The sequence below is a fragment of the Mixia osmundae genome (genome assembly GCF_000708205.1).
Source record: "Mixia osmundae IAM 14324 unplaced genomic scaffold scaffold_12, whole genome shotgun sequence".
In the NCBI taxonomy this organism is placed as follows: Eukaryota; Fungi; Basidiomycota; class Mixiomycetes; order Mixiales; family Mixiaceae; genus Mixia; species Mixia osmundae.
In genome coordinates, this window is record NW_014575552.1 from 273469 (window position 1) to 299006 (window position 25538).

The window sequence follows — 25538 nt, forward strand, 5'->3', positions numbered from 1 at the left end:
CAAGAGGCGCTGGAAGAAGAGGTAGGGCCGGTCCATGAGCATATCCGAGCGACGGGAAAGTGACGCGGTGTGCGCGCGGTACGTACATTACCGGCAACGTTCGCGGTCGGCGTAAGCGGCGTAAGCGACGGAAAGCTGTCGACCCGTATCAACTTGTGAGCCCCAGATCCGTACTGCTTGTCAACCCTCTACGATGAACTTTGAACAACTCAATCAGCATGTATTTGGCGATCGACTGGCTTCCGTGCGTCCTGCAAAGGGCTGAGGTTGCCTGACGAGATGCGCTCACGTTGCTCAATCAAATCTTCTGATCATCCCCGGCCCGTTCGTCACGGTAGCGCTGGCCGAGCTCAATGTCACGCAGAGGTGATGACATGGCAATGTCCGCCCTCCGAGCGCAGAAGAAAGCTCTCCGGAAGGACTTTACGGCTCGGCTCGCTCGCGTGACTGAGGCGGAGCTCGCTGCCCAATGTCGGCCTGCCCTACTGCCTACTACGACGCTGCTGAGTCTTCGAGACAGCCCAGAGGGTCACGGAGAAACTGTTTCAGACACCGAGCTATGTGCAAGCTGGACGAATCAGCTGTTACACCTCGCTCAGCGTTGGCGAGATCAGGACGGACGCCATCATCCGTGATGCTCTAGCAAGAGGCAAGCATGCCTAAGAATCAAGTGATCTATACCCAAACTCACGCGCAGTCAGGCAAGGCGGTTTTCATCCCGTATTGTCCGCCCGAGTCAAAGACGATAATGAGGATGCTGCGGTTGCTCGATGTGCACGCGTTTGACGAGCTGCAAGCCAACAGATGGGGCATCAGGGAGCTTGCTAGCGATCGGCAATCTATAGGGGGCGAAGGTGCGTTCTGTTCGCTTCCCGTCCGCGCTGCTGACCGAATGACAGCGCTGGATGAAGACGCGATGCTTGATATGATCATCATGCCCGGCCTTGCGTTCGATCAGGCTCGTAACAGGCTCGGACATGGGCGGGGCTACTATGATCGCTATCTTGATCGGTGTCATGCGCTGGCCAGCCGGACAGCCACGCATCCACCCCTTACCGTGGCGCTAGCTCTCACTGAGCAAATGAGCCATACGCCATTGCCTGTGGACGAGCACGATAGAAAACCAGATATGATCTTGTATGCAGGCACATGAGTGCAATGTCGCAAAGCGTACACAGAGAAGGAGTCGCTCGGTCGTGAAACAGTGTTGTTTGCAAACAATATTACGTTACAACACTTGCCTTCTTCTGTTTCTGCTCAACTGATCTAAGCACACAGCTCGCATCGCGAGCAAAGGTGTTGACATTCGGTAGGTGTCTCGCAAGAGAGGAGTTGAGGTTGAGTTGAGAGGAGCGTTGAACGCATAAGGGTTCGACAGTCTCGCCAATGTCTTGATCTATTGCGTCTTGACAGAATGGCTACTTACACGATAGCACGCGCTATTGCATCAGGTCCGATTCATCGTTCTGCGGCAGATATGATTCTGGAGTCATCTGCGCAGACCGTGCATCGGACATGTGCATCCGGGGCTGACCGTACATCGTGTGAGTCTGAGTCTGCGTTTGGGTAGTGGAAGTTGGAGGAAATCGTGACGACGACGATGATGATGATGATGGTGTTGGTAATGACTGCCCGAATGCTCCCGTGTTACCGGGAGCTGGCAGTCGCAAAGGTGCTTGTAGCGACTGCTTCGGAGCAGGGCCGTCCAGCATAAAGTTGGCGCCGTAGTTGCCTTCCATTCGCGCACGTTCGGCATGATGCATGGGCATCAAGGGACGTTGGGCAAAAGGCTGTCTAGGGTCCATCCATGGGTATTGGTTGGCGGCCTCAAGTGACGCCTGATCAGACGTAAAGGTGGGTCGGGTGAGTGCTTCGGCGATTGAGCGACCTCTTGGCTCTCGTGTATCTTGCATGCCGGAGAAGTAGCTCGGTTGTTGGTATCCTCTTGCCTGTGTGCTCATTACAGACGATGTCCCGGGGCTCTCCCAGAACGGCATCGGGCTCAAGAGAGGACCGGGCATTTGAGCTTGGCCTTGTCCGAAAGATCTGCCAGAAGGCCTCGACCGCTTGCTAGGCGGACCGCCGCTTTCAGGATAACTATCTTCGGGGTCGCTGTAATCTTGGCCAGTGTTGTCGCGATCCCATTGAGCATTATTGTTCATTTCGGGTGAGATCTCGCGTGAGTCAGAATTATGCTGTGCGCGAGAGGCAAGCCGGGCCTGCTCCTGAGCTCTAAATTCGCGCAGATAGGCTTGATAGCTTCTGTACTCTGGTGATTCGCGGTATTCAGCCATACGATGTGACCAATCGTCTTTTTCTATGAGCGGATGCGCGTCAGCGCTGAACGGAGATCAGGTCTGAACACGTACGACGAGCAGCCTCTGTTTCTCTCGCTTCTTTCTCGTTCGGAGGCAAGGCTTTCCACTGCAGATCCCGAGCGATCAGAGAAGGCTTGGAGGAGTCAAGCGCGACAACATACGCGCTCGCCGACGATTTTTGCTAATTCAGCAAAGGTTTTGCCTTTGACTTCTTCGCGAACCGCACTAGCAAATTGTACATACGCTGATGTAGGTTTCTCAAGCGCATTGGGACTGCAAGCTCATTGAGTCAGCATGTCCCTCTTTGCGGTCGTACTAATGATAGACTAACTCTGGCTTGGGATGCCGACGATACTTTCGGCGCGGTCGCGGATCTTTTTCTGCCGATCTGCTTCCAGACTTGCCTTGGAATTTACCCTGACCCTTGAACACGAATACTGCAGAGTTCTGCTGAGTGATCTGACCTGACGAGGGTCGCATGGCTGAGCGCGAGTCACTACTGTCTGGCGCTTCCGCTTCCTCGCTTGAAACCTTGGCCTGGCCGTCAGAGATCGAGTGGGAGAGCGGCAGGCCCTGCAAAGATGCTACCTCACGCTGTATGACACGTCGATGGCCTCGCTTGACTTTGAGCATGTCAAAGTCGGCCTCCGTGGCATCTATGAGCGAGCCGAGGCGGTCGAATCCGTTCTGCATAAAGGTATCGAAATACTCGTGCAGGTTGACCCTGCCGAGGAATGCCTCGACGTCTGCTGCCTTGGACGATAGGTCCCGCGAGGATCCGATGCGGCTGCGTGAGGTGTTCGAGGTCGATTCATTGGGCAAAGTGCTGCCAGAGGATCGCTCGCCCGAACCTATAGCTGATTGCCCGTCGCTACTGAAAGGCGTCTGCGCAGAAACGAAGGTTGCGCTCGAGCTCGAGTACCCTGGCCGCCTTGGCGGTCTCGGCAATCGAGGCGGCAGATTTTGTACGCTCTCGAGAGAGGAGGCATCGAGGTCTGCTTGCGGCTCCTGATTGCTCGGCAAAAGCAACCTGGATAGATCTGCTGGAACGCCCGAGCCCGAAGAGGCATCACTGTATCGCCTGCCTCGACCATAGCGACTTGAGTCAGGATCACCAAAGTCGTGACGTGAAGTCGGAGCTGCAGAATCAGAGACGTCTCTGCCGTGTGCTGGAGCTATCGCCAAGCGAGGTCTGCTGACGGCAGCCATAGGCTCATCGGCCTGACGAAACGATGATGCAAGCCATTCGTCGCTGCCACGCGCAGTCGGCGAAGCTTGCGAAGGATAAGACGTAGTATTGCTCCGCTGACCCTGGACAGTTTGCGAGCCTGAAGCTGCTGACGGCGCTGCTCGACCAGACTCCTGTGCGCTCTGCTGACGCCCCTGCTCGGGCCGCTGACCTTGCTGATCGTGAGGCTGTTCTGCTGTTGACGCGCTCGCGGATAATGTGCTAAGGTGGCTTCCGTCGCCTGCTCCCCTCGCGTCTTCTCGATCTGAAATGGCGCTTTGAGCCGCGGCAGGCCCATCGCTGCCTTCCCTGCGATTCATGCTCTGACTCGGGCTAACCCTTCTGGGCGTGCCCGAGTGTTTTGACTGGGTTGCTGTTCAATCTCTTCTCTTTTGATCGAGTGAGGTTCGCTTCATTCTTTGGTCCGGGAGTTCCCCGTGCCGAGCTAGCCTCTGAAAACGATCTGAGGGCTCTTTCTGGCTATCGAGGACAGGCAGCTCGGCTGACTGCTTTTTCGCCAATATGTTGCCACACCAGCTGACCCCGAATTTTTCGATCGGACAGTCGGTCGCAAGTTCATTCGCTTCTCGGCTGTCCACGAGCCACTCCCGCTTTTGTCGTTGAATGTGTACCTGACGGAGCTCTGGCTTCTCGGCGTGCGTCGACGAGGAATTGGGTCGTCTCCCCCCGAAGGCTCTTTTCTTCTTCTGCTATCCTTGCTTCAGACAAGCCAGCTGCCATCGAGCCGCCCCAAGAACCGCCCCCTCTCTTGCTGCTGTAGATCTAGAAAGGCCTCCGCTAATCGCTCATACAGGCAGGCATCATGCAGATTTCTCGCAAATTCGTTCGATCTGGATGCTTCAGTCGAGGATCTCAGGTCGGCAAAAGCCACCAATCGGCATGCTCCTTTGCAGAATCTCATCATCATCATCGACAACAGGCGCAAAAGTATGTTTTTCCATCGACGTTGATCGCACGATGCCGTTGTGAAAATTAGCATCTCGTCCAAATCTGCGATTTCGGGAAACTTGTGTCTAGATCAGCCGTGCGCGTGCTGCGTGAAGCCCACTTGATCTGCTCGCCCTTGCCGGGCGATCGCGCTCGTGCAGGACGATGCATGTGACTGACATCAGCTTTATGGAAGCTCAAGGGGCATTCTGCAACGAGCGCTTACCGGACTGTCGTCAGGCCTTTGCCACAGTCGTGCGGCCTTCGACGTCAGTGCACTGGTCCTCGCTGAGCTGCTTGCCGAGGGCATCGCAAGAGGAAGAGGGCATGCGACCAGCTCGTTCGGACGGCAAGAAGCTCCGAAAGTAAGCTCCCACAAAGGCATCACTCGACCATCCGAAGTGGGCAAGCGATCTCTTGTGTCACAAAATACCGACAATGCTGGCTGGCATCAGGGACGCACGCACCGCGTCGCTGCCCGACAGAGTCTGTTGGTATTTTCAGCTACGCGGCGCTTGTTGAGCACGGAATATGCCAGAAATCGAGTCAAAGCTAGCACAAGAAGGCCAATGCGCGCGGACTTTGCAGCAGAACGTGTCTGTGCAATTCCTGCCTCATGCATATCTGGCTGCAGCGTACTATGGTGCTATGTCCAATCGCCTTCGAGAGCCTCTGCTGGATTTTCCTTGCTGTCAAGGTGGAGCTCGCGTTGTGCGTCACTAGGTCCGAGCGAGTGTGCACTGTCAGCTTCCTTGCTGAGCTCTTTCGCATCCGCTTCACCGACGGTCGCCTCGACTTTATCAGCTGAGGCTATTAACAGCAATTCAGCGCCAACATAATCGAGAAGCGCTGTCGGATTGGCAGGTCGGTTTTTCGTCTTGAACAGCGCCTGTAGTTCGTCTGGATACTTTGCACGCCGCTCCTCGGGCAAGCCCTGAAAGCCTGCAGCTGACTGGTGCGGATCCTTGACTTGAAGCAAGATTGAGGACTCCTGCTTGATGCCGAGCGACTTCTGCACCTCGCCCAGCTGATCAGGCACCACCGTGATGTAGTTGAGGTATGACTTTTGCTGGGATGGTGCATCGCTTTTCTCGCTCGGAACATAGTGAATGGAATAGTTGCCCCGTCCTGCCATTCGACAGCTCGGCTGGACTCGATGGCCAGCCGTCTTGGTGTCATACTCGCTGCTTGCCAGACCAGCTTTCAGAGCCTCGTAGTCCGAGCCTGCTGACATGACGCAACTCCAGAAGATTTCTTTAGGCAGGGCACCTTGACCAGGCCGGTCAACGTCGGGCAATCTTTTCTTGCCGACATCGATCGAGCGGTAATATCTGAAGTCCTTATCGTTCGCCTGTCTTGGCGAGAGTACGACGAAGAACTTGGAAACATCGTCTAGCGACTTGGGATCATCGTCGTCGACCTTTGGGCGATAGAAAAAATAGATGTGGCCCTTTTCGATCGTGCCCGCCGGCTGTTCATCCATCTCACCCACGTCTGCTCTGCTCGTCCTTGAGGCTTGCTCGCCATCTTCGGCGGTCTCTGCCTTGGTTGACGCCTCGGTCTTTGCCTTCTTGGAGCCACTTTTGGGTTCTTTCGCTGGTCTCTTGGCGGAAGACTTTGCTGGCGTCATACTCACCTCGCCTCGCTTGTCTGCAAACAGCGTGGCCTGTCCGTCAGGCTTTACTGTATCTCTCGCGGACATGATGTCTCTGTCCTGCTTGTGCCTATGAGATCATGAGCCGATCGGATCTTATCAGATCAGATCGCGCCCGCCTTCGTTTCCGAATGGGCATCATCCCGTCACCGATGTCCGAACGGGCCGAGTAGCGAGTGCTGCCGACTTGGAAGCCTACGGCCGGAAAGCTAGCATAGCAGCACATTCTCAGCGGCGCTGGTTATATCGAGCAAGCATGAGGGTCTTGGTTCTAGGGTAGGCCAGCATGCTCGCATTCTCTGTCGAGCTGACGGACCGCAGTGCGACCGGCTTTATTGGCTTCCCAGTAGCACAGGCGCTCGTCAGGAACGGCCACATTGTCTACGGCCTGACTCGCTCGGACGCAAAGTCAAAAGAGCTTCAAGCAGAGGAAAGTAAGCTCCCGTTCTCTGTCACATGGCATGAGACCGCGCTGAGACAGTATAGCCAGTCATCCCCATTGTAGGCGATCCCGCAAAGCCCAAAGAATGGCTAGAGCCGCTCATGCCGACGCTCGACTGTCTTGTTGATACCGTGGGCGGCTCGGCGGAGATCAACAAGTTGCAAGAGCTCCTGATTGACACAGCCATTTCTTTGGCGAAGGCTACCAGGCCGGCAGGCTCGCCAAAGCTGTCCTTCATCGAGACATCAGGTACCTGGGTCCACGGAGACGACAATGCGGAGATCAAGAGTGATTCGACGCCGCTGACTACACCTCAGGAATTGACGCAATGGCGCCTCGCCATCGAGACAAAGCTGACCCAATCCACCGAGCTGAACGGCACCATTATCCGTCCAAGCCTGCTGTACGGTCGCTCTGGCTCGCTTCTCGCAACAGCCATGCAAAGTGCGTCCAAGGGCAAGGTTTCCTGGATCGGCACGCCAGATCAGCGTCTTGCCACGATTCATACTGACGATCTGGCGGATCTGTACCTTCGAGCAGCAGAGAACCCGGCTGCGGCGGCAGGACGTATCTTTGACGGAACCAACGACTATTCAGTCGGTGTTGCAGACTTTCTCCAGGTGCTTCAGCGGACATCGAAGGCCGAGGGTGAAGTCGAGTATCAGAAACCATCGAACGCGTTTGAGAGTGCACTCGCTTCGTCTGCCGTTCTCAGACCTCATCTCGGAAGAGTCTTGCTCGGCTGGCACCCCAAGAAGGCCAGTCTGGTCGACGGTATCGATGTCTACTACGCTGCCTGTCTGGCTGCGCAATGAGAGATGTACATACAGATTGCAATGATATGGTTCATCATGAAAGTACTGTGTAGCCTGACCCTCTGTCACCCCTCCTGAATACATCCCGTACGACGTAGGGCAAATCAGCCCACGCTTCTCGATGAGGAACCATCCGCCAGCCGGTCTCGCCGTACGTGAAGTGGTTGTGCCACATCCCGATGGCAAAATAGGCAATGAAGCCGAGGAAGAGCACCAGGAAGAACCAACCGAAAAAGCCTCTGCCTTGATTGTTGCTCGGTTCGCCGGTCTGGGGCGTGTCTCCCGAGGGAGAATGTGTAGCACAGGCGAACTTGCTGGTCCAGCTCATGGTCAGAGTCCCGTTCGAGGGCGTATATGCATCTATGACTGGCTCGCTCTGTTTGACTGGGTCAATCAGACTGCTCCGCTTCAAGATTGGCTGTGACTGACGTTGGCCGTGTCGGGGTCGCAGAGTAGCTCGAGCTCAAGTTGCTGGGCTTGCTCTCCATACTGCCCGCCATGCAACTTGATCAAGAGTGGCTCTGCGGATAGAACGGCATGAGGTCCAAGTGGGGCTGCAATGCGAGACAGAGCGTACGTTGAGACTTTGACGAGTCAAGGAGTGATAGCGATGGATCGAGTCTGTGCTCGTTCGCTTCCATCGCGAGCGGTATGACGCTAATGACCCTCGTAGCGTGAGGGTCTTTGTCGTTGGTGACGATCATGCAAGCTCGTGTGCCGGGAGGACATTGATCCTCTGCTGGTGCATCCTCCCGTACAGGGATCGGTGCACAGAGCGAGAGCGTGTATGTCGTCGTCGTTCGCGATGGAGGCGTCGAAGCGACTGAGCTGACGCTGACGAGCTTGCCGAGCTGCATGTTATGATCATGGAGGGCAGCCATACCGAGGATGGACCAGCAACGTACCTCTGAGAGATCATAAGCATGTCCTTGTACATTGGGCGTGCAGCTGAAGAGATCATCGGCGTGTGACCGGCTCGCCAGGAGCAGCGCTGCCAGGACGGACAGTCTCAGTCTTTGTCTGTGCAGCGTCGTGCCCATCTCGGGCTGAATGAGGGAGCGCCTTTCGAATTGCTCGCGCTTGGCGTCAGCAGAGAGATGGGCGCAGAGGTCGAGCCACTGCCGCTGTACGAGCAGTCTAGCCAGGACAGGCAAGCACGTGCTTGCGCTCTACGATCAGTCGGCTGACGAGACAAGACAGGGACTGGCGGTTCTCTGTGAGCTCACTGGCCAAAATGCGACAAGACCTCAACCGAGCTGCCATCCAGCGGATCAAGTCGACCCTAGAAGAGGACAGAGTGCGCTGCAAGTGCAGATTCCTGTCTACTCAGCTGACCGGATGCGTAGGCGGCGACAAGCGCAGGCACAGAGAGCGACGCGGCAGATCCATCAGAACTCACTTTCCTCTCCGTCCAGGACGAGCAGGCCCTCGTGTCCTTCTACTTGACCAAGATCGCTCAGATCTCCCAAGCACCCTTCTTCCGCTTCTCCCACACCGTCGAGTCGACCGCCATGACGTTCCTCAAGCGTTTCTACTTACGCAACACGTGCATGGACTATCATCCAAAGAAGATCATGTCCGTCCCGTCTGCCACCCGCCACCGTGCGCTGATCGATACTGAGCCCTTCAGGCTGACTTGCTTATTCCTCGCGACCAAGACCGAGAATCAAATGGTGCCCATCGACTTCTTTGCGAGCAAACTCAAGGAGGATCAAGCTGCCATACTTTCGCTCGAGTTTGTCATCAGCCAATCGCTCAAGTTCCAGTACTCTGTCCATGGAGCTCACAACGCTCTGCGGGGCCTTTCGCTCGATCTGCAAAGCCTGCCCGGCTTGGATGAGACGCGCTCGGCCGGTGCTCTCGAACGCGCACGAGAGACCGTCAAAGCCTCCCGTCTCACAGATCTCGAGTTTGTCTTTCCGCCCTCGCAGATCGCTCTGCTTGCATTATGGCAAGCAGACACCGAATTGGCAGAGCAATGGCTCCAGTCGAAATTAGATCGTCTTCAGCCGCACCAAGGGCAACTTAAAGAGATGTCCGCCCTTGGCAATGTGCTTACCACAGCGCAAGAGCTACTAGCCAGTCAATCGGCACAGTGCACAGCAGCAACGACAGAGGTCGTCAGAACGATCGACAAGCGGCTTAGGTTGTGCACCAATCCTGCCAAAGATCCCAACTCTGCAATCTCCAAGAAACGCCAGGCACAGGTCGAAGCCGAACAACTCGAGAAGAAGCGAGCCAAAGCGGAGACGCATGCTGCGAAAGTGGAAGAGGAGGATCCATTCAATTGAGCGATTGTCGCAGCTTGTCGTTTCCTTCCGTCGTTGCTGTGTGTGACCAGCTTGACGCGTTTGGCGATTCGTGCCGACGCTCAAAAGATGCTAGCGAGGCTTACCTGGACGCTCTTCCTGGCTGCGAGCGTGCATGGACTCGTATGGAAGACGTTCAAGATTGTCTTGCAGGGCACGTCCGCTCTTTACCGCGATATCTTCGGCTGATCGCCCTGATAGGCTCACTCAGGCTTGACGACCCGCTCTATCCCGCGGTCCGGCTACTTACTGTCAATGCTGACAACCCGGGCAACATCTATGCGACCTTGTACGATGACGGGCGCAAGCCCACATCGGTGCGCGGCTACCTCGCCAGCCCGGACCAAGCTGACCTGGCTGGCTTGACAACGACAGTATGGCGCTTCGAACAAGAACATAGCTATCGTCAACCATGGCTTCGATAGCAAGTCGCTGCAATATAAGCTGGAGATCAGCACATCAGCGACGATCGCGCAAGACAATACATGCTGTCAAGCCGCTAATCTCGCTGCAAACGTCATCTAGATCCTCAATGCCGCTAGATTCAGCTGACAAATTTGATGTTGCAGTTCGTACTCAGCGTGAATGACGATGTCGAGAGCAAAGGAGCCCATCTCGTCTTCGAGACGGTGAGTAGCTCTCTCGTGCAAGTGTTCGCGCAGCTCATTGTGAGAACAGTTCTGTACAGGCAGTAAGCCGTGGTGCGACATCAAGCCCACCATCAGAGTCTATGCTGCCGAAGACGATGGCACGACGGCTACACCGATATGATGCTTGCAATCATACAATCCCTTTGGGCGCTTCCCGTGGTGCCGGAAACATGGGCTCACGTAATCGGCTCGCCCGAGCTCGCACGGCGGCTGCAATGAGCAGGTAAAATGCGCCGTCTATGCTCTGGTAGACGAGCGATGCCAGGACTGCTGTAACGACATAGAACGTGATCTTCACGCTGTGATGCCTGTTGAGGTGATATTAGCTTCTGAGCGTAGGCATGCGCGTTCACTCACCGGTACAAAGCGGACTGCCGTAAGAGAGGCAGAGGCCACTCGAACGCGAGCATTATCAATGCGTGGACCTGCAGAGGTCGTCAGCGAGCATCTTCATGCTCAACGCGGCTGCATACGATGAGGATGATCTGAATGGCAGGAACGCGCACGATGAGCGTCAAGAAGACGGCATCCCGTTCTGGAGGCTGATCACCGTGCGGGCCTAGCGGCGCATCGATCATGTCCCAGAAGAATTCTGCGTGGCTCTGCATCAGCTCCGCCCGCAGGCACCGGGCAGAGCGGGTAGCGCACTTCGATAGGCAATCGCCCAAGACGCCGCCCAGAGCAGGTTCGTGGCGCTTGCCAACGCGAGCAAACGGGCCCATTGTGCCCAGATCAAGTTGCCCATTGCTTCTTGGCGTATGGCATGGCATGGCAAGCAAGAGCGCGGGTGATGCGGTATGCGAAGAGACGATGCGCTTCGACCCTCTTCAAAATCGCATGGGGCACGAGAGATCAGATGGGCACGAGGAAACATCCGAGCGTGCCCCGACCGCTCCAGCGTGTCGGCGTAAGCTGCAGCAGTTTCATGACATCGCGATCATCTGTTGCATGACGGCGGAGCAGCTGCACGCGTAGAGGCTTGTCGAGCGATTTCTGGACCAGCGCACCGACAGCTTGGAGCGATTCTGCAGGCACGGGATGGGGTCCCGTCGCTGCAAAGCGGATGATCTTGTCGCCTTCGTGTAGACCCTGCAGAGGAGCCGTCAGCTCAGACCAGTGAGAGCTGACACGCGACTTGCAGCTGATGCTGCAGGCGAGCCCGCATCGACTGACTTGACCAGCGCAAATGGGTCGGGCGTGCTAGCAGAGCCATTGAGATACACTTGTGCATCATCGCCAGACGTCTGAAAGACATCTTGGAGCAGTCGAGCGAGATTGCCCTCAATGGTCTTTAGGTCGTTCCTGATGACTCGTATGCGTGCTCTTGCTTCGAGGATGGCCGAGATGTCGACGTCTGCTCGTGGGAAGCCTTCTCGATCTACTAGCGCGCTGTTGAGAGTGACGCCGTGCTGCGGCAAGCATGTATGAGTGGCTGATGGTCTGCACACTCCCTTGGGCGACTGACAGACTGCAGAAGCTCGAGATGAACTTCGAGCTCGGCTTCTAGGTTACTCCTACGCTCTGCTAGCCGGAGAGCTTCCTGACGCTGGTTCGCTGAGGAGGACATGCCACTGTGCCGGTCGATCAGTCTTGTGGTGACGTCGTGACACTGACGACGCGCACTTGCTTGCTTGCTTGCTTGCTCGACACGCTTGACCTCACGACGGTCTAAGTGGCGTCAACCTCGCCAAGATGGTGCGTTTGAGCCTAAATGGATCAGCTCTGGAGCTGATGTTGCCATGCGCTGACACAGTCGGCCATGTACGGTCGCCGGGATGGCTGCAAGGCAGCAAAGTGCTGACGGTGGACATGACAGGGAGATCAACGGTGGCTCGGTCATCGCCATGCTCGGCAAAGACTGTGTCGCCATCGCCTGTGACCTCAGACTGGGCAACCAAGCGCTCACAGTGGCTTGCAATCAAGAGAAGATCTTCAGTATCACCCCTACCACCTACCTCGGCCTGCCCGGCCTAGCATCAGACACATTGACAGTGTGCGTGCTCAGCCTCACGACCACGCATCGAGTGTAGCTCACTCTGTCACGTATGACCAGCTACGAGAAGCTGCGGCATCGGACCAACATGTACGCCATGAGAGAGGACAGGCTCATCACACCGACGACGTTCACCCATCTCGTCAGCTCGACGCTATACGAACGGAGGCGCGCGGCCCTTCAAAGCGTGTGGCTACTTAGATTGACAAGACATGGCACAGATTCGGGCCATACTTTATCGAGCCCATCATCGCCGGACTCGAGGCAGACGGCACGCCTTTTGTCGCGACGACAGATCTGATCGGCTGCATAAACGCTGCAAAGATGAGTAGCATTCTCAGCTCGCATGCGTTGTATCGCGCTGACGAGGTGATCGCACGACTTTGTTGTCGCAGGGACGGCGAGCGAGAAGCTATACGGCATGTCGGAAGCCTTGTGGGAGCCCGGACTCGACGCGGAAGCGCTCTTCGAGACGATCGGACAAGCGCTACTCAATGTCAGTACTGGTCCATCACAGCACAGCAAAAGCCGATCAGGCTGATGCTTCCCTGACAGGCTGTCGACCGTGATGCCTATTCAGGCTGGGGTGCTGTCGTCTACGTGATCGAGAAGGATAAAGTCACCAAGCGAACGCTCAAAGCCCGGATGGACTAGAGCGCACCCTTCTGTAGCAGCATGCATCTAAAGTGTGGTGTATAATCTAGCCGTGTCGCTCCGTGTCACGCGTGTCTACTTGAACGTATCTCTTCCTCTTGCGTCCTTCTTCGTCCAGATGGAGACGCTGCTCGCCGGACAGTGAAAGTCACCCCATCCATCGTCGCCGATCGTGACTGTACCCTGATGCCATCCGAGCACATCGGTCCATTCTTCTCCCTTTTGACCTGAAGTCTGCATGTGTTTCTCGCCCTCGTCACCGTTGCTCACAATCACCGCACAACCATCGTGATCTTTGTCGCCTACTCTCACCCAACCAACGCAATTAGCGTGGTCCCAGTAATCTCTCTGCTCGCCAAAAGCGAAAAGCTTTCGCGCACGAATGAAGGATGCCAGACCGGATGCAGGCTCCGCAGCTGCACCTTCTTCGTCAGTCTTGATGCCGAATAGGTCGCCGGCAAAGACACAGGGATATCCGGCTTCTCGCAGCAGGATGAGTGCATAGCTGATCGGTTTGAAAGGTCCGCCGATCCAGCTTTGCAGACTCTGGCCTTTCTGAGTATCGTGATTGTCGACGAGCGTGACGGCATCTGTAGGATTCGTGGAACACAGGGAATCATCAAAGACTTTGCGGATGTCAAAGTTGCTTCCTTGGTCGTCTGCCTGCTTGAAGTTGTAGTGCAGGGGTGTGTCGAAGAGCGAGAATTGCTGGCCTTGATCGGCGAGGTACTTATTGAGATAGGGAGTGTTATCTTCCCACAACTCGCCGACAGCAAACAAGTCCGGCTTGCCTGTTCTTTTACGAACTTCCTTGATGAAGTCTCGGATATAAGCTTGAGAGATATGCTTCACTGCGTCGAAACGGAAGCCTGCAAAGCCGAACTCGTCGATGATCCAACATCCCCAATTGAACGTATCTTCTCGTACTTCGGGGTGAGACTCATCGAGATCCGCGCCCATGAGGTAGTCAAAGTTTCCCTGCTCGTTCGAGACATCCTTTGCCCAGGTCTTCCCGTCACCCATGATCCTGAACACGCCTTTCTTGCCCGTCGCGTTGTCAAAGTCGACGCCGCTGAAGTGATAGCTCTTCAGCTTGAGCTCAGAATGCTTGCCGCTCCGGCCGGCAAAATTGAAGCCGGTCCAACCCTCGATGTCGTATTTGCCGCTGATGTCCTTTGTGCGGTCTTGCTGGTCGACTTCCTTGACGAGAAACTTCTCGGTCTCGTCGCCTCCCAGTCGGTGGTTGAGCACCGCGTCACAATAGCAAACAATGCCTGCATCCTTGGCCTTGGCGATCAGACTCTGTAGCTCTTCCTTTGTGCCATACTTTGTTGCGACGCTGCCCTTCTGGTCAAACTCGCCGAGATCCCAGAGGTCGTAGATGCCATAGCCGACATCTGCCCAAGCCAAGCTCAGCGTGAATTGGGTGCGCGCAGGAATTACAATACCTTCTGGCGAGGAGCCCTTGGTAGGCGGTGGCAGCCAGAAGGCGGTGATACCCATGTCGGCGAGCATGTCGACTTGGCTCTCGAGCTGTTTCCAGAGTCCCTTGGGCGAATGCCAGTCGAAAGCTTGCATCATTGTGTAGTTCTCCGTCGTCTCATTGTCGGTGTCGGCCTTTGAGCGCCGCCGGTAGGCTTTGTTGGCCTGGAAAGCCATCTCGACGTGAGCCTGACCCGGTGCTATCGCGCGCACGTTATCCGGCAAAGACGCGACGGTCTATTTCAAGATTGGATGTTGAACTTGAATTCGTGGTGACGCAAAATTCGAGCAAGCAGCCAAAGTCGTGCAGCCGCAATGGTAGGCCATTCGCCTGTCGATAGGCCAACGCTGATCCTGTTGAGTGACAGCCGCAGAACGAATACATCGAGGAGCATCAGCGGCGGTATGGCAAGCGACTCGATCACGATGTCAGCACATATCCCTTGTCCGCCTGAGAGACTTGCTCATCAAGGCATCTGCAGGAGCGCAAACGCAAGCGAACAGCGCGTGAAGTGCACAAAGCATCGGCAGTAGCCCAGACCTTGCACGGTCACAAGGCCAAGCTGCTCCATCAGAAGCGCTACTCTGAGAAAGTGGCACTGCGAAAGACGATCAAGAAGCACGAAGAGAAAGACCAGAAGACACAGTCGGATGCGCCGGTGTCAGAAGGTGCATTGCCGACGTACCTGCTCGATCGATCGAACGAGAATAATGCCAAGAAGCTGTCGACCGCGCTCAAGCAGAACAGAAAGGAAAAGGCTGGCAAGTTTGCCGTGCCGCTGCCCAAAGTCAGAGGTATTGCCGAGGAGGAGATGTTCAAGGTCGTCAGGACGGGCAAGACAAAGCGGAAAGGCTGGAAGCGCATGGTCACCAAGGCCACCTTTGTGCCAGAGAGCTTCACGCGTAAACCGCCCAAACTGGAGCGCTTCATTCGCCCGACCGGTCTTCGTGTCCGGAAGGCCAATGTCACCCATCGTGCGTCGGCTTAATCTTTTCCCGTCTCACAGAGCTCATCCGGATTCTGTTGCGATGCACAGCTGAGCTCAAAGCGACGTTCCAGCTACCTATCGTCGGGGTCAAGAAGAACCCACAATCGCCCATGTACACTCAGCTCGGCGTGCTCACAAAGGGAACCATCATCGAGGTCAACGTATGCATCTGTCTGCTTGAGCTCCTATACGCTTGCTGAAGCAGCAGTTGTTCCATAGGTTTCCGAGCTAGGTCTCGTCACGACGGGCGGTAAGGTCGTCTGGGGCAAATATGCTCAGGTGACGAACAACCCCGATCTGGATGGATGTGTCAACTGTGTACTACTGGTCTAGACCTTTGCGTATGGCTGTATATGTACTTGTATTGCATCAGTCGCATCTCATACCATCGCCTCCATCAGATCCGTCGCGTCCAAGGTCAAACATGTGCCCGCGTTAATTAAGCTCTATCACTGATCAGCCCCTAATGACGACATTGACTCTACTGTGATATTGATTGGTGCCCCAAGCCAGCATGCAGGCAGAAGTCGCACACAGCCATGTGCAGTATGCTCTTTGGCAAGGGCACGGCGACGACGACGACGATGACGTCGAAATGCAAGATGACACCGTCGAGTATCCCTCGCTTCAGCTTGCTCAGCACATGCACGCCCACAGGTCCCCCTCGCCTGCTACTCCTCAGAGCGCACATGCACGAGCTATGCAGCGCACGCAAGACTGGGGCAAGCTCGTCATCGTGCTAGGTCGGTCGAGACACATTGTCCCGAGGCCACGGAGCTCATTGCCTCAACCGAACAGACACCAATATCCTCATCGACAGTCTCGACCTCGTCGCCCGTACTGTCGTGAGCTATTCCCGTCCTGCGCAGACATCGCTTGCCTCCTCAGCTGCAACTGCGAGCCCAACACTCTTTGCGCCGCATCCCGTCACTTTCATCGTACCGTCTATCGTCGTGAACGAGCTTGACGGCTTGAGCAAAGGCTGTCAATCTACTCGAACGGGTGATCATGCGAATACGGTCGCATTGGCTGCTCGAGAAGCAACGACCTGGCTAGCCTCCGTCACTCGAGAGCTTACTCAATCAACCGGCTTGTTACAGATTCAGAGCAAGGGCGACGTGCCGCCGCGGTCAGCGTTGCACACCACCCCCGACGACGTCATACTGGACTGTGCGCTACATTGCAGAGCTCAGAGACCAGATCTGCCTGTCTTGCTGATGACGAACGACGAAAACCTCGCGCTCAAAGCGCAGACAGAGTCAATACGCGTCCTGAAGACCAACGGCAGGGCGCGAGTGCGCAGCCCCGAGGGCCTTGTAGCTTCAGCAGAGCTACTAGCCCGCTCAAGCACAAACACTATCTCGCCAGAGCATTCACCGAGTTTGTCGAACAACATCAGCCAGCTGTCAGCATCCGATGCCGTCTCCCTGATCATGAACCAGATCTCGGACTTCATAGCACACAAGCTAGCCTGGCCCGTCTCTTACCACATCTCACATTCGTCAGATTTCGACGCATCCGATCTGGCCTATACTCTCGGTAACAGAGGACGCAATGGCGCGAGGACGCTCACGATGCACGACTGGCACGACTGGGATTGCCTTCGTGTACTCGAACTCATTGTTCGCTATTGGTTCTTGACGTTCGAGGCTGTTCTCGCCGCGCCGTCCCAAAAGACCTCGAATACGCCAGAGTCAACAAGATCACGGTGGGCGACACCCAGACGATCTGGCGCTACACGAGCACGCGCGGATCAGATCAAGGACCGCCTTGAGCGCGTCCGAAGGCAGATGGAAGCCTGGATGGTCGGATCGGCGGATCCTTTCAACTGGTCCCAATCACCCTGGCTCACTTTCCTTGGCGACGTTGCCGTGCTACTAGACGCAGACTGGCTCAACGAGCCTGCGGAGGAACGTGACAGGCCAATCAGTATGGACGATGATGTGGGTACCTGGCCAGGTCGGCATGCCGGTCAGGCAATGCTCGAAGAATGGAAGAGCATCATCAGAGCAAAGATCGCAGCATGACCACAAGCAAAGTCCTTGTTAGATGTTGTTTTCATTTGCATGTACAGCAACACACTTACACTTACCCCTTGGGACCTCGTACGCTAGCCCATATGTGACATCTCGACCGTCGCTGATGACCAAGGCAACGAGATACGCATTTCTCGTGGTCTGATCTCAATCGTGCTGCGGGAGTGACGACCGCGCAGCAATCTATCATCTTGCGTTGATGACCTGACAGGCGAGCTGACGCGGATCTGAACGGTCAAGCCCGGGGTTTCATCGTGCAAACTAGATCCACCAGGCTCACAAGATACCGACATGCGTGCTGCGCTAGGAGACAGAGCGTCCGGCGATACGAGCTGCTCGACAGGAGAATGCTGATCGGGCGAGGTCGTGTCGACTTGCGCAGGATGATCGGCTTCGAAGATGTGCACCTGAGGTGCCCGAGTTTGAGCGAACGGGAGGACGGTCTGGCTCGAATCGGCGTCCACAGATCGCGTGGAAGTGAGCAGATCTTCCTCGGAAGCATGCGAGAAGGGAGGCACGTCTGTGTCGGTCTGGAGAAGCATCTGGTCAAGATGCTCCTGCGAGTTGAGGAAGCGCATCTGAGCTTGCGACAGACCATTGCGCGGACTGTAGCTCATTTGTCAGTTTGCGTACCTACAGAAGAGGCAGACGCACTAGATGTAATTCGTATGCACAAGTGTGTCTCGTAAAGGCTCAGAGACGTCAGTCGTGCTCAAGGGAGATGCTCCACCGACGGTATAGCGTCGTGCGCTCGGGCCAGTCTGATGGGAAGTACGCGAGTCAACTAAAGTGAGCGTTGTGCAGCCATCGCTGCTTCTCGTGCTCGTCGGCGCCAGATGAGTCGAGTGGCGATAGCTATGTCGTGCAAAAGGGTTGAACCGGTGACGAGGCCTTGCATCCGATACGGGCTGGTTGAGAGGCAACAGAAGCGTTTCCGGACTTGCAGAAGTGGCACGAGAACCGACAGATGTCAGACGAGTAGTATCGCTAGTGGGAGACGCGCGCCATCGGTGCGGTAGCCAACTTCTCACTTGGTCGTTCCCTGGTGCAGCCTGAGTGGAATGTACGGTGATGCTGATATGATCTCTTGAATGGTCTTGGTCTGTCACGTCACACGAGGGCCGAGCAGAATCTGGGACATGGTATCGCGAGCCATCGAATGGATAGCCACCGGGGTACTGCCCATGTGCAGCACTGTCACTTCCTGAGGTACGTGAATCGCCTGCCGAATCGAGCGGCCAATGAGCGGGCGGCTGATCGCTTAAGATCGCCGCAGGTGATGAATGATCGCGAGCAGGATGCAAGTAGGCAGGTGGTAATTCTGCAAGCGCCGAGCGCACTTCTTCGTAGAAAGTGCCTGCTGTGCCTGAATGGATAGTAAGTCTTGTGGGATCTTCGTTGGGAGCCGCTGTCATGCCAGATAGACCGCGTGAGGTTCCACGAGAGACTATGTCCTCGTCCGGCCGAAAGTCAGGCAGATCGGGTAGGTTGGCGTCGTGATAGACAGTTTGACCTCCCACAGTAGTCTGAGACTGCCGGACGTGACTGCTGACGTGACCATGCCGTCCTAGCGGCCTGATAGAGAGCGTGGTCGAGGCTTGACTGGCGCGATGATCTGTCTGCGACACAGCGGACTGTCCGCGCGACAAAGCTTCTTCAACGATACCCTCGAAACCCATTCCGTCCGAAGCAGCTTTAGCGAGCGTCATCTCTTCATCGGCAGGAATCTCGGAACTGCGTGCGCGTATCAGTGTACAGAGGGCAGCTCAAGCAGACCAGACTGACTAGGGAGGGACGGTGCGTGTACTGGAACGTGACTGTCGCCGTCCTCTGCGCTGTTCGCGCGGACCCTGAGGTCGCCGGGAGCTTGCATTGGCCTGCGCGTCCGGATTGGCCTGGGTCGAACCAGCTCGAGCTTGTTGCGCGGCAGCGTTGGTTCTGGCGGTACTCGACATTTGTGCAGTGCTACCCCACAGAAAAGTGCGCAGGAAGCCAGGCGTTCTTGGTGAGGCTGGTACATTGGATGCGAGTCTTTGTCGGAAGCTTTGTGGCTGTGTCTCGCTTGCTTGGCTGCCGTTGTTGGGAGGAGATGTTTCGAGATTGGTGAGTGCTGTGATGCTGCTTGCCGTAGACGGGTGAGGAGCATGTCCCACCGGTACCGGACCTCTTGCCGGCTCACGAGGACCGAGTGAGGACCATGCCGGGTCAGACTGGTCGAGCCAGCCCTGGGTCTTTTTGATTCTCCAGAAAGCAAAAGAGAGTGCGATGACAAGCACGCCAAGCGTCATGCCGAGGATCATGCCAAGCGTGGGTGCATGGAGACCGACTGCATGACCATCTGTGATGCTTCCCGGGGCAGGTGCAGGCTGAGGACTCTCACGAGACACCTCAGACTGACGTCTTGTGATCGCTGACATGACGGTTCAAGCTAGCGCCAGCGTGGGTCGCTCGCGCCCACTGACAGTCGGCCGTAAGCTCTCTGATCAAGCCAAGCAGTGTTTCTGAGCGGGGACAGTCGGCAACGTGGGTGACTTGCGGATAGGGGCAGCATCGTCGCAGCTTGGCATCCTCGGCGTCCTCGACGCGCTTCGTTGCCGTCACTCTCACTCTCATCGGCTTCATTGATCGAGCTCAGGCGTAGCGTCTGTCTCCATCTCTTCTCGGCAACTATCAAGTCCGTAAAAGCTCGCTGTGTCGTAGTGCCTCCGCAAAACTTAAAAGCTCAGACCTTCGACCGATGTCTCACTGCAAAGTCCCATGGCCATGCACAGCGCTACATCCGCGATGTGGCATCGCCAATACCGTCCCAACAGGGGATCTGGATCGCAAGCATGCCGCCGCAGTCAGAGCCGCTCCGGACCCTATACCTTCTTTGGGTCCTATGGACGATCGGCTTCGTGTTTGTACCCATCTGGTCTGTCAAGTATCTCATCAAGAGCATGCGTCCTGTACCTGAGAGAGGCTGGCTGGAGTCAATCTCGGTATCAGGCGAGTCTTTTTGCCGATCTGTAGCTCAAGATCTGAGCGTAATTGCTCAGCCGTGTACAGAGGCAATGTAATCGCAGAGATGGGTTATGCTTTACTCGGTCGCAATCCGACGAAATACGTCGACAGCTCGACTGCGCGGTGTGGCTATTTCAAACCTGCGCCACGACACATCCTTCGTGGTATAGCGAAAGCGTCTCATTGCGCAGAGCCCGTCGAATGCGTGGGCTACTTGTACGAAAAGAAGAACGCGCCAGAAAAGGACTACGCCCTTGGCCGCGGGCTTGTCGTGCTCGTGTCGGTCTCGAGCGATCACTGCACGCAAGGAAGCTGACCTTGACCGAAGCTTTCACGGAGGCGCTTATGCAGTTCTGAGCGCTCATCCTACTGATTTCTCCTCTGCAATCCCCAGGAATCTCATCAAGTATGATTCAGTGGACGCCTGCATCAGCGTGGAGTACAGGTCTGTCAATCGAGGCTGCTTCCCCACTCAGCTTGTGGACGCTCTATCCGCTTACAATCATCTGGTCGACGTCAAAGGCATCGATGCCAAGCGCATCGTACTCTGTGGCGATTCAGCAGGCGCGAATCTCGCTCTCGCGCTGACACGCTATTTGCGTGATGAGGGCGTGCTACCTATGCCTCGCGGACTCTTTCTGCTGTCACCTTGGGTAGACATGTCGTGGGCTTGGCCGGAAGGGCCCAAACAAGGCGAGGAGCCCTCCGGATTCGGCTACGCGGAAGACATTATCGACATGAACACTGCGGGCAAGTATTGCATCAACAATTTCGTCGGTGCGGCTAATTCGCCGTTGATCGTCTCGAGTCCTTATGTCTCGCCTGCTTCCCAAAATCTCACGTCCGACGAGCTTGAAACGCTATTCAGCGAATTCCCCAAAACGTTCATACATAGCGCCAAAGCAGAAGTCCTTCACGCAGAGATCATGCGGCTTAAGGTACGCACATCAGCTTTTTCGGGGATCTCACCTTGACAGAGGTCTGCAGGAACGGATGAAAAACTGCGGCGTCGACGTAACGAGCGTGAGCTTCAAAGCTGGCGCACACGACATCCTGATCTTGCCTGCAATCTTCTTCGGCGGAAGTGCGAGACGGAAGCGGTTCTGGCAAGGCAAGGCAAAGACGTGGTTTGACGAAGTCTTCGAAGGACCAGTGTGAGTCACGATGCATATCTGTACAAGCACATTTCCGAAGCGCTAGAATAGCGAGCTGTTGTTACCAGTAGAGCCGCCCGAGCTCTGCCAAATGCTGCTCGATGACTTTTGTGCTGCGAGAGAGGCCATACTCGTCTGATTGCTGCCAGTTGGCTTCTTACTTGATGAGCCCATGAAGTCGAGTAGATCGTCAAATGCGTCTGCCTTGGTCGATGCGGGCAGACTTGCCTGTGCGGTCGCTTGGAGCTGGCTAGACGAGCGATAGGTCGGCGCACCGTTGCCGTACGAGGGCATCGGCGCAGCTGCGGCCATATAATTGGGCTTGGCCGTCATCGGTGCGGCCGTAGAAGGTCGGGCGGTCATGGGCTGCATCATCGGTTGAGGCGCCAGAGCTGATTGGGCTCGTTGCTGTGCAGGAAGAGGCGAGACAGCAGAAGCGGGAGATGCGCGCAAGGGCGTCATTGTGGGCGCAGGCGAAGCAGCGGCAGGCTGGCTTTTGACAGGCGATTGGTTCATCATATCGAAGAAGGTAGGCTTGGCTGCCTGCGGACGCGATGCGGCCTGAGGTTGCGCAGGGGCCGGCATGGCTGCGGGCACAGGCGGAGAGACGGGAGCGCTCTGGAAGTCGTCAAAGTCGTCGTCTGCAATCGTCGCGGCTGCGGCCGGCGCGAGCGCCGGCGCAGGCTCATCATCGCCAAAATCAAAGAGGTCGACTTCTTTGACAGGTGCAGGTTTCGCGGGTGTAGCTGTCTTTGCCTTTGCCGCAGTGGTGGTCGTGTGGGTAGATGAAGACCGAGCTGGCGCACGATCGTCTTCACCTTCGTCATACTCCTCCCAATCCTTGTCTTGTCTTTTCGCAGTCGAGGCTGCATCGTTGTAGCTATGCGTCACTGGCTCGTCCCATCGTGATGACGATGGTCCTGCAGGCGAGTCAGATGATAGGTTCGGCAAGATCGGTTGTGAGCTTGCCTGTGTAGGAGTCGCTGCCAAATCCACCGTATTTGCTTCCACTGGCGGTCGTGAAAGATGGGCCATTGCTACTGTTGCCTGTGCCGGCATACTTTGTCTTGGCAGCGCGAGCTTTTCTGCGTTCTTGGCGGACCCTGTCTATGTCTGAGAGGAGGTCTGCCAGCTCTTTGGACCTATTGCGAACTGCATCGATCTCCAGGTTCAGCTACCCTGACAGCCGAGTGTAAGATCACTTGCCATTGATCCCTTGGTCCTTGCCCTTTTCGTCTATGTAGTGAAAGTTGCGGAGGATCTTGATCATCGCGACATGTGTGCGCGCATCATCGACGACGCGTTCTGATCCGTGCTTGACGAGATACTCGAGCAACTGAAGCGCCTGCACCATATACGACACGGTCAGCATGAAGCTGAATGTGACGAGACAGTGGACGTGCCTTGTAGATCTGACGCCATTGATGTGCTTCTTTCTCGGTAAAGCGCGAGTATATCGTCGGCATAATCTCGTTGAACAGCGCGCTGGCGCACAAGCATCAGCAGGCAGCGAAGGTGACATATTGCTGACCCACTAGTCATTCGTCCTGCATGGCTCACTGTCAGCATGAGTCGGCAGAGACAAGCAGGCCGCTCACGCTTGGGCTATCTCTGTCATTGAGGTCGACGAGGCTCCCCAGGGATCGTCGTTGGTTGCCTCCCTCACTTTGGCTTCCATTTCTGTGTAGTTGAGGACGACATTCTATCGAGGTCAGGATGTACTCAGCAATCGCTAGGCTGAGTGCACAGATAGGCCGACCTTGGCCTGATTGTACATCGACTTGACGTCGTACATCCTGCAAAGCACGAGCACATCAGATCGCAAAATGAGCGCAGGAGATGGTGTGCCTGCGTTATCTGGGACGCCTGCTTGGCCAGCGACTCGATAAAGTCCATCTTGCCCGCTACGACGCTTGCCAATCGCCGCTCAAGCGCTGTATCGATGAGGCACGCCGCGCCCAACTTCGTCGCGTCGTTTTGCCAGAAGACCGAGCTTGCCTGTCAGCGCCACAGCGACATCCTCCTACAGCGATGGTCAAGCGGCTGGTCGTCTTCGACTTTGACTGGTCCCTCGTCGATCAAGACACGGACCGCTACGTCTTCGAGTGTCTCCAGCCCGAACTGCGCAAATCGATGAAAGTCGACAAAGCGCACGTTCAATGGACTGATCTCATGTCGGCCGTCTTTTCTCCTTGCATTCTCTGGATCTCAACGAGCGACACTGAATGCCAGGGCGCGCAACCTTGGCAAGCTGCACGAGCAAGGCTTCACTAGACAGCAAATTGAAGAATCTCTTCAGGAGCTCCCCTTTGCAAGTCTCTTGTGTCCAGCTTGTGCCACTGCTCAGACTGGCAAGGTGGCTCGCAGCATAGAGCCATGCGAAGAGGCGTACGGTCGCTCAAGGAACGTACCCAGACGACGTTGTTCTGTCTGAGCAACTCCAACTCCATCTTTATCGATACCATCCTCAAGGTCAGCCAGGCACGCCCTGCGCCATTTACGCCTTTGCTGATGTCAGGCATCCGATAGCATCATAGAATGACCGACATCTTCAGCGAGATCGTCACCAATCCGGCAGAATGGGACGACACAGGCTTACTCAAGCTACGACGGCGGATCAGCCCAGAGGAGCAACAGCACAATTGCAAAGTCGGCTGCAGCCCGAATATGTGCAAAGGTGAGCCTACAGACCATATGTCTTTGGCTGGCTGACGAGCGTGCAGGCACGGAATTGGCGGCCTACCTCGAGCGACATGGTGGATTCGATCAAGTCATCTATGTTGGAGACGGTGGCAACGACATGTGCCCAGTGCTGACCCTGCGCTCGTTCGTCTCCGATGGTGGGCGAGGATGTCCGGCTGATACAGACAGACAGACAAGACCTGGCACTCGTACGAACTGGCCGCGAGCTACAAAGGCGAATAGCCAGAGAGGGGGGCACCCGATGCGAGATCAAATACTGGGGAGGAGCGTGGGAAGTAGAGCAGATCTTCAACACAATGCAATGATGCGGCTTGCGCAGTCTAGTAGGCAACATAATTGACAGTAGGATGATAAGCATGTTCGTCCGCATTGATCGGTTCGGAGCTCTGCGCGTATCTGATCTTCTTCTGCGTCGGGGGCAGAGGCGGCTTCCAGCTCGATTGGGTGGGAGCGGCTTCTGTGAAGTAGAGCGAAGAGAGCGAAGGTGGCGGTTGTGGTAGCGTGGCGAGCGATTTGCCGTCTGCCGAGGCGATGTTGTCCACTTTTGCTGCACCCGGCTTGGGCAATCTGCTCGCGCATCAGCGGACACGAACTCATGAGCAAGGACGCAAGCTGACGCTAATCCCTCTGGCTGGGCGAGGAGCAGGTTGGACAGATGATCTTGGGTCACCATCTCGACTTTGGGGTACATCCGCCGAAAGTCACGTCTGTCAAGCAGTCAGTGCGGGGCCAGTTCAATGAGCATACGGCATACTTGTAGTATGGATTAAAGGCAGGATCGGTCGCTGTACCGTGACTGCGTGAGCTCTGAGACGATCAGTTTTTGGAGATAGGACGTACCCTTGCTGGCGGGCATGCGATAGCCCTCTTCTCGCGATCCAGGCGTTGGAAAGCGATTGCTCGTCGCCAGAGGTACGCCAGTACTCGACTCCCTTGTGACATGGCAGCAGTGAGCAAGCCTGGGCGAGCACAATGCGGCAAACTCACGGATTGACGACGAGCGCTTCCCTGAATTTGCGCCAAAAGGGTGACTTTTCAGTCGTCATGTACCTACTCACGAGTCAGCTCAGCTCTGTAGACGAACTCGGGGCCCGGCACGGACTTGAAAGGGTTGGCTGACATGGCCTTTTGCGCCATCTTGGCTCGCCTGACGCTGTTCG

At 56.1% G+C, this 25538-nt stretch overlaps 20 protein-coding genes across 20 annotated transcripts; 11 read left to right on the plus strand and 9 right to left on the minus strand.

Moving 5' to 3' along the window:
• Positions 1-193: 193 nt before the first annotated feature.
• Positions 194-1153, plus strand: L969DRAFT_96920 (uncharacterized protein; the record flags this gene model as incomplete). Its single annotated transcript, XM_014709984.1, has 5 exons — positions 194-244; positions 339-471; positions 521-649; positions 702-854; positions 900-1153. The coding sequence occupies 5 exons, from the start codon at positions 194-196 to the stop codon at positions 1151-1153; spliced, it is 720 nt and encodes a 239-aa protein (XP_014565470.1).
• Positions 1154-1439: 286 nt separating this feature from the next.
• L969DRAFT_96921 (uncharacterized protein) lies at positions 1440-3866 on the minus strand (the record flags this gene model as incomplete). Its single annotated transcript, XM_014709985.1, has 4 exons — positions 1440-2317; positions 2370-2424; positions 2480-2591; positions 2650-3866. 4 exons carry the CDS (start codon positions 3864-3866, stop codon positions 1440-1442), a joined length of 2262 nt encoding a protein of 753 aa, XP_014565471.1.
• Positions 3867-4067: 201 nt separating this feature from the next.
• L969DRAFT_611451 (uncharacterized protein) lies at positions 4068-4863 on the plus strand (the record flags this gene model as incomplete). The annotated part of the gene is made up of 1 exon (XM_014709986.1): positions 4068-4863. A coding segment is annotated over one exon (450 nt), but the record flags the coding sequence as incomplete, so codon positions are not given.
• Positions 4660-4863, plus strand: L969DRAFT_96922 (uncharacterized protein; the record flags this gene model as incomplete). The annotated part of the gene is made up of 1 exon (XM_014709987.1): positions 4660-4863. One exon carries the CDS (start codon positions 4660-4662, stop codon positions 4861-4863), a length of 204 nt encoding a protein of 67 aa, XP_014565473.1.
• A 277-nt stretch (positions 4864-5140) lies between these two features.
• Positions 5141-6196, minus strand: L969DRAFT_19906 (uncharacterized protein; the record flags this gene model as incomplete). Its single annotated transcript, XM_014709847.1, has 1 exon — positions 5141-6196. One exon carries the CDS (start codon positions 6194-6196, stop codon positions 5141-5143), a length of 1056 nt encoding a protein of 351 aa, XP_014565333.1.
• A 208-nt stretch (positions 6197-6404) lies between these two features.
• L969DRAFT_19907 (uncharacterized protein) lies at positions 6405-7405 on the plus strand (the record flags this gene model as incomplete). The annotated part of the gene is made up of 3 exons (XM_014709848.1): positions 6405-6424; positions 6470-6582; positions 6639-7405. 3 exons carry the CDS (start codon positions 6405-6407, stop codon positions 7403-7405), a joined length of 900 nt encoding a protein of 299 aa, XP_014565334.1.
• A 17-nt stretch (positions 7406-7422) lies between these two features.
• Positions 7423-8680, minus strand: L969DRAFT_237133 (uncharacterized protein). Its single transcript, XM_014709988.1, has 4 exons — positions 8311-8680; positions 7983-8256; positions 7835-7926; positions 7423-7781 (listed from the first exon to the last, which is right to left on the minus strand). The coding sequence occupies exons 1-4, from the start codon at positions 8443-8445 to the stop codon at positions 7440-7442; spliced, it is 843 nt and encodes a 280-aa protein (XP_014565474.1). The 5' UTR covers positions 8446-8680; the 3' UTR covers positions 7423-7439.
• Positions 8503-9696, plus strand: L969DRAFT_54308 (uncharacterized protein; the record flags this gene model as incomplete). The annotated part of the gene is made up of 4 exons (XM_014709989.1): positions 8503-8563; positions 8602-8702; positions 8752-8981; positions 9036-9696. The coding sequence occupies 4 exons, from the start codon at positions 8503-8505 to the stop codon at positions 9694-9696; spliced, it is 1053 nt and encodes a 350-aa protein (XP_014565475.1).
• On the plus strand, positions 9594-10831 carry L969DRAFT_237637 (uncharacterized protein). Its single transcript, XM_014709990.1, has 5 exons — positions 9594-9868; positions 9916-10031; positions 10090-10230; positions 10284-10343; positions 10393-10831. The coding sequence occupies exons 1-5, from the start codon at positions 9784-9786 to the stop codon at positions 10483-10485; spliced, it is 495 nt and encodes a 164-aa protein (XP_014565476.1). The 5' UTR covers positions 9594-9783; the 3' UTR covers positions 10486-10831.
• Positions 10495-11109, minus strand: L969DRAFT_96928 (uncharacterized protein; the record flags this gene model as incomplete). The annotated part of the gene is made up of 4 exons (XM_014709991.1): positions 10495-10672; positions 10722-10789; positions 10838-10956; positions 11013-11109. The coding sequence occupies 4 exons, from the start codon at positions 11107-11109 to the stop codon at positions 10495-10497; spliced, it is 462 nt and encodes a 153-aa protein (XP_014565477.1).
• Positions 11110-11216: 107 nt separating this feature from the next.
• L969DRAFT_96929 (uncharacterized protein) lies at positions 11217-11931 on the minus strand (the record flags this gene model as incomplete). The annotated part of the gene is made up of 3 exons (XM_014709992.1): positions 11217-11453; positions 11504-11773; positions 11830-11931. 3 exons carry the CDS (start codon positions 11929-11931, stop codon positions 11217-11219), a joined length of 609 nt encoding a protein of 202 aa, XP_014565478.1.
• A 109-nt stretch (positions 11932-12040) lies between these two features.
• On the plus strand, positions 12041-13285 carry L969DRAFT_90462 (uncharacterized protein). The gene is made up of 7 exons (XM_014709993.1): positions 12041-12059; positions 12118-12125; positions 12181-12357; positions 12418-12525; positions 12579-12681; positions 12737-12853; positions 12913-13285. The coding sequence occupies exons 1-7, from the start codon at positions 12057-12059 to the stop codon at positions 13009-13011; spliced, it is 615 nt and encodes a 204-aa protein (XP_014565479.1). The 5' UTR covers positions 12041-12056; the 3' UTR covers positions 13012-13285.
• L969DRAFT_66925 (glycoside hydrolase family 13 protein) lies at positions 12975-14701 on the minus strand. The gene is made up of 2 exons (XM_014709994.1): positions 14460-14701; positions 12975-14408 (listed from the first exon to the last, which is right to left on the minus strand). The coding sequence occupies exons 1-2, from the start codon at positions 14668-14670 to the stop codon at positions 13087-13089; spliced, it is 1533 nt and encodes a 510-aa protein (XP_014565480.1). The 5' UTR covers positions 14671-14701; the 3' UTR covers positions 12975-13086.
• Positions 14702-14782: 81 nt separating this feature from the next.
• L969DRAFT_79367 (uncharacterized protein) lies at positions 14783-15815 on the plus strand (the record flags this gene model as incomplete). The annotated part of the gene is made up of 5 exons (XM_014709995.1): positions 14783-14811; positions 14862-14921; positions 14976-15468; positions 15531-15643; positions 15702-15815. Exons 1-5 carry the CDS (start codon positions 14809-14811, stop codon positions 15813-15815), a joined length of 783 nt encoding a protein of 260 aa, XP_014565481.1. The 5' UTR covers positions 14783-14808.
• A 181-nt stretch (positions 15816-15996) lies between these two features.
• Positions 15997-17509, plus strand: L969DRAFT_19916 (uncharacterized protein; the record flags this gene model as incomplete). Its single annotated transcript, XM_014709849.1, has 2 exons — positions 15997-16225; positions 16281-17509. The coding sequence occupies 2 exons, from the start codon at positions 15997-15999 to the stop codon at positions 17507-17509; spliced, it is 1458 nt and encodes a 485-aa protein (XP_014565335.1).
• An 83-nt stretch (positions 17510-17592) lies between these two features.
• On the minus strand, positions 17593-19935 carry L969DRAFT_96934 (uncharacterized protein; the record flags this gene model as incomplete). The annotated part of the gene is made up of 3 exons (XM_014709996.1): positions 17593-18124; positions 18173-19252; positions 19304-19935. 3 exons carry the CDS (start codon positions 19933-19935, stop codon positions 17593-17595), a joined length of 2244 nt encoding a protein of 747 aa, XP_014565482.1.
• On the plus strand, positions 19921-21679 carry L969DRAFT_105609 (uncharacterized protein; the record flags this gene model as incomplete). The annotated part of the gene is made up of 4 exons (XM_014709997.1): positions 19921-20506; positions 20557-20644; positions 20916-21459; positions 21509-21679. The coding sequence occupies exons 1-4, from the start codon at positions 20350-20352 to the stop codon at positions 21677-21679; spliced, it is 960 nt and encodes a 319-aa protein (XP_014565483.1). The 5' UTR covers positions 19921-20349.
• L969DRAFT_90466 (uncharacterized protein) lies at positions 21221-23613 on the minus strand. Its single transcript, XM_014709998.1, has 9 exons — positions 23528-23613; positions 23435-23471; positions 23274-23377; positions 23211-23222; positions 23079-23160; positions 22882-23020; positions 22645-22827; positions 21509-22595; positions 21221-21459 (listed from the first exon to the last, which is right to left on the minus strand). Exons 1-8 carry the CDS (start codon positions 23569-23571, stop codon positions 21718-21720), a joined length of 1479 nt encoding a protein of 492 aa, XP_014565484.1. The 5' UTR covers positions 23572-23613; the 3' UTR covers positions 21221-21459; positions 21509-21717.
• Positions 23614-23706: 93 nt separating this feature from the next.
• On the plus strand, positions 23707-24683 carry L969DRAFT_54007 (uncharacterized protein; the record flags this gene model as incomplete). The annotated part of the gene is made up of 6 exons (XM_014709999.1): positions 23707-23849; positions 23908-23990; positions 24032-24147; positions 24205-24352; positions 24399-24501; positions 24551-24683. The coding sequence occupies 6 exons, from the start codon at positions 23707-23709 to the stop codon at positions 24681-24683; spliced, it is 726 nt and encodes a 241-aa protein (XP_014565485.1).
• A 1-nt stretch (position 24684) lies between these two features.
• On the minus strand, positions 24685-25515 carry L969DRAFT_79376 (uncharacterized protein; the record flags this gene model as incomplete). Its single annotated transcript, XM_014710000.1, has 6 exons — positions 24685-24945; positions 24996-25085; positions 25133-25163; positions 25219-25310; positions 25366-25428; positions 25481-25515. 6 exons carry the CDS (start codon positions 25513-25515, stop codon positions 24699-24701), a joined length of 558 nt encoding a protein of 185 aa, XP_014565486.1. The 3' UTR covers positions 24685-24698.
• Positions 25516-25538: the final 23 nt, after the last annotated feature.

Excerpts from the sequence above, each read along its gene's own strand:
- L969DRAFT_237133 (XM_014709988.1), bottom strand. The coding sequence starts at position 8,445 with ATGGGCACGACGCTGCACAGACAAAGACTGAGACTGTCCGTCCTGGCA. Across the intron at positions 8,257-8,310 it reads ATGCTTATGATCTCTCAGAG|CTCGGCAAGCTCGTCAGCGT; the intron begins GTACGTTGCTGG and ends CATAACATGCAG. Across the intron at positions 7,782-7,834 it reads GCGACCCCGACACGGCCAAC|AGCGAGCCAGTCATAGATGC; the intron begins GTCAGTCACAGC and ends CCAGTCAAACAG.
- L969DRAFT_237637 (XM_014709990.1), top strand. The coding sequence starts at position 9,784 with ATGCTAGCGAGGCTTACCTGGACGCTCTTCCTGGCTGCGAGCGTGCAT. Across the intron at positions 10,032-10,089 it reads ACGGGCGCAAGCCCACATCG|TATGGCGCTTCGAACAAGAA; the intron begins GTGCGCGGCTAC and ends TGACAACGACAG. Across the intron at positions 10,231-10,283 it reads CCGCTAATCTCGCTGCAAAC|TTCGTACTCAGCGTGAATGA; the intron begins GTCATCTAGATC and ends TTGATGTTGCAG.
- L969DRAFT_90462 (XM_014709993.1), top strand. Across the intron at positions 12,682-12,736 it reads GCTGCATAAACGCTGCAAAG|GACTTTGTTGTCGCAGGGAC; the intron begins ATGAGTAGCATT and ends AGGTGATCGCAC. Across the intron at positions 12,854-12,912 it reads TCGGACAAGCGCTACTCAAT|GCTGTCGACCGTGATGCCTA; the intron begins GTCAGTACTGGT and ends CTTCCCTGACAG.
- L969DRAFT_66925 (XM_014709994.1), bottom strand. The coding sequence starts at position 14,670 with ATGGCTTTCCAGGCCAACAAAGCCTACCGGCGGCGCTCAAAGGCCGAC. Across the intron at positions 14,409-14,459 it reads CAAGGGCTCCTCGCCAGAAG|ATGTCGGCTATGGCATCTAC; the intron begins GTATTGTAATTC and ends TGGCTTGGGCAG.
- L969DRAFT_90466 (XM_014709998.1), bottom strand. The coding sequence starts at position 23,571 with ATGGACTTTATCGAGTCGCTGGCCAAGCAGGCGTCCCAGATAAC. Across the intron at positions 22,828-22,881 it reads CAAGGACCAAGGGATCAATG|TTCGCAATAGGTCCAAAGAG; the intron begins GCAAGTGATCTT and ends AGATCGATGCAG. Across the intron at positions 22,596-22,644 it reads TGGCAGCGACTCCTACACAG|GACCATCGTCATCACGATGG; the intron begins GCAAGCTCACAA and ends ACTCGCCTGCAG.